At 41.5% G+C, this 5955-nt stretch overlaps 1 protein-coding gene across 1 annotated transcript; it reads left to right on the forward strand.

The window, feature by feature from the left end:
- Positions 1 to 3214: 3214 nt before the first annotated feature.
- Positions 3215 to 3727, forward strand: LOC308344720 (large ribosomal subunit protein eL32-like; the record flags this gene model as incomplete). The annotated part of the gene is given in 3 exon segments (XM_080806465.1): positions 3215 to 3397; positions 3401 to 3424; positions 3428 to 3727. Coding segments are annotated over 3 exon segments (507 nt in total).
- Between the last annotated feature and the right edge of the window lie 2228 nt (positions 3728 to 5955).

The following is a 5955-nucleotide window of genomic DNA, read 5'->3' on the forward strand; positions in this document are numbered from 1 at the left end:
TTTTATTGGACAATGAAAATTATGTTACTTATTGTGTTTCTTTGTTTCATTGCCAGATATCTTATATTCAGATATAAGACCAAAAACTATGAACACAGACGAAAAGACAAGTCAGGCACTAGAGAGGAATAGGTAATGGATACTATTTTTTTAAAAAGGAAAATCTATGTACATTCACTTCTTTCGCCATTATAAGTAATGTTGTAATGAATACCTATGTGAGTAATTTTCTGATTAGTTCTTTAAGGTATATTTCTGGAAGTGAAATGATCACCCTGATGGCATAATGATTTTCAAGGGCAAATTGATTTGCTACGTGTAGTAGGGTGTTTGGGGGTCACAAAAGAGGGAGTATAACACTGTGGCTGAGACTGGACTCTAGAGTTCAAATTCTGGTTCCATTGGGTTCTGCCTGGGTTCAAATTCTCATTCCACTACTGAATAGAATTAAAAGTTTACTTATGAGATAACGGTAAACACAATGACGTATTCAGAAAAAAAAAAAAAAGGAAGGAAATAGCAAGGGGACATAAAAACTAGAACACATAAGACGAAATGAAAGACGCAAACCCAAGTAAAACCGGTATGAAAACAAATGTAGATGGGTTAATCTGGCCTTAAGTATAAGACGGTGATTCTCAAATTGGGTCAAAAGTCAAGTGAGAGATCGACTGCTTCCTCACCTTCAGACAACTCATTCCTGTGAAATCTAGCCACCACATCCAACTTACCTGTCTCTGCTCTTGTCTTGGCCTGAAGGTAGTCACTCCACCCACTGGAGTCTCTTCAGCCCTTGTCTTTCTTAACCTCTTGGAACTATTTGGTGCTATTAGCCACACCCTTCCTCCTGACACAGACTTCTGTAAAGTTGTATGTTTCCTGGTTTTCTTCCTATCTCTCTGCCTACCCCTTCTAAGTATCTTTTTCCTTTGTCCATCCCTTAAATGTTGGTGCTGTTCCTTGGGAGTCAGCCCTACATGATTTTCTTTCTCCCTCTATATACTCTTCCTATAAGCACTCCCAAAACTTTGATTATCACTCACATGCTGATGGATCCCAAATCTAGAATTCCAGTCCAGGTCTCAGGAGAGATCTTGAGCTTAGATTAGTATACCCAACTGCAGAGTGGATATTTCTATTTAGCAATTTTGTAGAACCTCAAACTCAACATTGCCCAACTAAATTTGTCATTTCTCCCATTTCTTTCTCCTGTTACTAGTAAATGGCACCACCTGATTGCTAAGGTCAGAAACCTGGGATCCAGCTTTGAATTCCTCTCCCTTAAACGCCCACATCAAACAGACCAGCCTCTTCTAAATATTTTCTAAAGTCCATTTGCTTCTTTGGGAGCTCACTGCCAACCCCCTCTTCTGGCCCATTGCCCTTTCCTGCCTGGCCTAGTAAACAGCCTCCAAAATGGCCTCCCTACCTCTAGTCACGCAACCCTACAACCCCATGTCCACTGTGCTCCAGAGTGCTGCTTCTGCCACAAAAACATTGACCATGACACTTCCATGCTTAACGTCCTTCAGAGAGAAGTCCCTTTGTGACCTGCCACTGAATTTCTTTTGTCTTGAGTGTGACTTGCTCTTCTCAAACTCACGCCTTTGCACATGCTGTTCTCTTTCTCTGAAATACTGTTTGCAATTCTCTCCTTAGCTTTCCTCCTCTCATTCTTCAGGTCTCAGGTTCAATGTCATTTTCTCCGGAAAATCTAAAGTCATTTAGGCTTCCTGGCTTTGTGCTTTGTTATCACCATATGCTTTCTCTACCATTTATTGTAAAACTTTTGACATTTCTTTTTTTTTTTTTAAGATTTTTTTTTTTTTCATTTAAGAAAGAGACAGAGAGAGCACAAGCAAGGGGAGAGACAGAGGGAGAGGGAGAAGTAGACTCCCTGCTGAGCTGGGAGCCTGATGTGGGGCTTGATCCCAGGACCTGGAGATCATGACCTGAGCCAAAAGCAAATTCTTAACCGTCTGGGCCATCCAGGTGCCCCTGCTGACATTTCTTAATTGTTCTGTCTCTCTGTTGAAGTGCAAGGTTCATGAAGACAGGAACTATGTGTCTTTTTTTACCACCATGCGCCCTCACATTTAGCACTGTGCCTATCATTAGATGTTCACTAAACAGTTACTGAATACATAAGAAGACGTACAAAGATGTGTCCTCTTCACGTTGCTCAAAATGGCAAACAACTGGAACATACATAATTTTCTAACATGAGGGGATAATTCAATGAGGTATGACCCCTCATATGTTGGGTTAGCCATGCAGTCCAATCATTAGGTACAGCATTGTAAAAAATCTTCAGTGACACATGGAAAGTTGTTTCTCATATACTGTTAGGTGAAAATTACAGTATTACATACCATATAGTCTGCTCATGTTTTTGCTCTTATGTTTTTAATTTTCCCTGAGAAATCTTTCTCTTCTACATCTCCCTTTTCATTATTTTGTTATTTTTCTTCGCTTGTTTTCATCCTGTGGCTGTCTGCTCATGTTTTCTTGTTATTTTTTTTTTAAGGTTTTGTTTATGTATTTGAGAGAGAGGGACAGAGATAGCAACAGAGATAGCGAGAGAGAGCACAAGAGCAGGGAGGAAAGGGAGAAGCAGGCTTCCCGCTGAGCAGGACCCTGGGATCATGACCCGAGTCGAAGGCAGATCACTTAACCAACTGAGCCACCCAGGTGCCCCTGTCTGCTCATGTTTTATGAAAGACAGCTCTTCTTCCATTCTATCAAGGATGCTAAACAATTGCCCAATATTTTCTTCTCGTATCCTGCAGTAGCCTGCATTTTTGGGAATTTGTCCCTTCCTCTTGTTCATTAGGGAGGAAAGGATCTGTCCTTTCTCTTACTCAGTAGCAGGTTTTTCATGGGCTCCATTTTTTTCTCTTTTTACTTACTTGGATTGAATGAAACAATTATATTCTGCTTGGGAGATAATAGCATCCTTTTCTTAGATCAACAGCTTGAGAGGAGGTTGGTGCGAATGGTTCCCAGTCAAATTCTGAGTTCTAGAGGACTCTAGTACAGCTTTGCTCACCAAGGTGACATCTTCAACACCTACTGCCTGGCCCTTTGATTCTGTGACCCCGCATGGTACTTAACAACTTCAATTCCTTTTCCATTAAAAGTAACCAAGTCTTCTAGGGGAAAAGGGTGATTGCAGATCTAAGTTGGAAATATACAAAATAAACCTGAACATCACATGTCGTCATACCAGATAGTGAAGATTCTGCATCAAACAGATTCAGGAATCGCTCTCTTCCTTGGTGCTGCCTGCAGAGGTGGTGGCCATCTGTTACTGGGCATCGTGGCTGCCCTCAGACCTTTGGTGAAGCCCAAGATTGTTAAAAAGAGGACCAAGAAGTTCATCCAGCACCAGTCAGACTGATATGTCAAAATTAAGCACAACTGGTAGAAACCCAAAGGCATTGACCATAGGGTGCTCAGAAGATTCAAGGGCCAGATCTTGATGCCCAACATTGGTTACGGGAGCAACAAGAAGACAAAGCACATGTTGCGCAGTGGCTTCAGGAAGTTCCTAGTCCACAAGGTCAAGGAGCTTGAAGTGCTGCTGATGTGCAACAAATCCAACTGTGCAGAGACGGCTCACAATGTCTCCTCCAAGAACTGCAAAGCTACTGTGGAAAGAACAGCCCAGCTGGCAATCAGAGTCACCAATCCCAATGCCAGGCTGCGCAGCGAAGAAAATGAATAGACAGCTGGTTGTGCACGTCATATTTGTGTTAATAAAACCATAAAACTGCAAAAAAAAAAAAAAGGGATTCAGGAACTGATCTGAAGGGGCTTTCAATGCCAGTGATGGATAATTTGAACATCAGTGAGGATAACTGCAATGGACCAAAACACATCACATAATTAAATACATACATTCACAATATTACCACCCCCTCCGAGCCCTGACTGGTCTCTGTGGGATGGTGCTAGGGACCAACTCATTATTTTAAATCAAGGTAGGACATCAAGCATTTATGTTGCCTTTCCTGTATGAACCATATCACTGAGAAACCAAATACAGATTGTAGGGAATTTCTTTTTATAGAAGAATTACAGTCAATACATGAAGAAGGAAAGATAGAATTACAACCATTTTGCTACTCGTAATGTAATAACGGATCTAGGCTTTAATCATCAACAGCTACTAACATGACTCAGAAAGAGATGCCAACAGACATTAAGGGACTCCTGGTGGAAGAAAACAGCAGCACCTAAAAAGGAGTCTTGCCAAAAAAAAAAAAAAAATCAAACAAACCTGGTCAAGCCTCTAGACTCAATTCCCTTTTTACAGGAAATTTGGAAGATCAGAAACATGCCACACATTTGACCACCAGCAACATGAGGATGCAGTCATCAAAATCCAGACTGAGGGAAACTCTTACTTGTTCCCCTCAACATATAATTTCCTAGGGGACACATAATGGTAAAGGGAGAAGGTGTAGAGTCTAAAAAGACATATCCCCAATGTATAGACCTTATTTGGATTCTGAGTCAAACAAGCTGTCTTTTTATTTTCAATATTTTATTTGTTTATTTGACAGAGAGCTAGAGAGAGAGCACAAGTAAGCAGAGCATCAGGGAGAGGGGGAGAGAGAGAAGCAGGCTCTCTGCTGAGCAGGGAGCCTGATGTGGGGCTCGATCCCAGGACCCTGGAATCATGACCCGAGCTGAAGGCAGCCGCTTAACCAACTGAGCCACCCGGGTGCCCCCAAACAAACTGTCTTTAAAAGTCATGATATTTATCAAACAATTGAGAATTCGAGCACTGATAGGATTTCCTACAGTATTAAGAAATTATATTAACTGCTGGGATGATAAAGAACTGTGTTAATGTGAAAAAAGTCTGTTTTTGATACATGCTAAAATGTTTACGGATGAAATGATAGGATGTTGAGAATCTGTTTCAAAAGTTATTGGGGGTGGGGTAGAGACTGGAATATAAAAGAAACCAGATTGGCCACGGATTGATCGTTGTTGAACTGGGTGATAGGAACACCCCAGAGGTTATTATATTGTTATACTCTTCTGCTGATTTTCCATATCTGGTATTCTCTATAATGAAAAGTTTTGAGAATTGTAATAATCCAAAAACATTCAATGAAATAACCTCCTAACCCTTGACTCTCCAATACATAGTGCCTGTGCTTCTACTGTACTTGGGAATCCTCCTAGCAGAGCGGGACCTGCAGGGGGGGCCATCTGACCCAGTTACAGCCTTCAGTCAGCACCTGTCACTAAGGTCAAGCCAAGTCAAAATTTACCTTGACAATCCTTAGGTTTCTCATGAAATAAGTAAATAAGGTACTGTGCATAAATCTTGTAGAGTGATTCTTATTTACAGTTGGATTTGAAAAACACAGAGATTGGGGGCGCCTGGGTGGCTCAGTGGGTTAAAGCCTCTGCCTTTGGCTCAGGTCATGATCCCAGGGTCCTGGAATCGAGCCCCACATCGAGCTCTCTGCTCAGCGGGGAGCCTGCTCCCGTCCCCCCAACTGCTCTCTGCCTGCCTCTCTGCCTACTTGTGATCTCTCTCTGTCAAATAAATAAATAAAATCTTTAAAAAAAAGAAAGAAAGAGAGAAAACACAAGAGATTGGATGCCTGGGTGGCTCAGTCGGTTAAGTGTCTGCCTTTGGCTCATGTCCTGGGATTGAGTCCTACTTTGGGCTCCCTGTTCAGTGGGGAGCCTGCTTCTCCCTCGGCCTGCTGCTCCCCCTGATTTTCTCTTTCTCTCTGACAAAGAGAGATTTATTAAATAAATAAAATCTTTTTTTAAAAATGAAAAACACAGAGGTAAACAAAAGGAAGATCCAGAAACTTGGAATACTTTCTCCATTTGTTTTCCTGGACAACACTATTTTTTTTTTTTTTTTGACAACACTATTTCTTGATTCTCCTCCTACCTAGCCAAGTCTTTGCTGCTTTCCTG

Source organism: Martes martes, assembly GCF_963455335.1.
Source record: "Martes martes genome assembly, chromosome: 1".
Classification (NCBI taxonomy): domain Eukaryota; kingdom Metazoa; phylum Chordata; class Mammalia; order Carnivora; family Mustelidae; genus Martes; species Martes martes.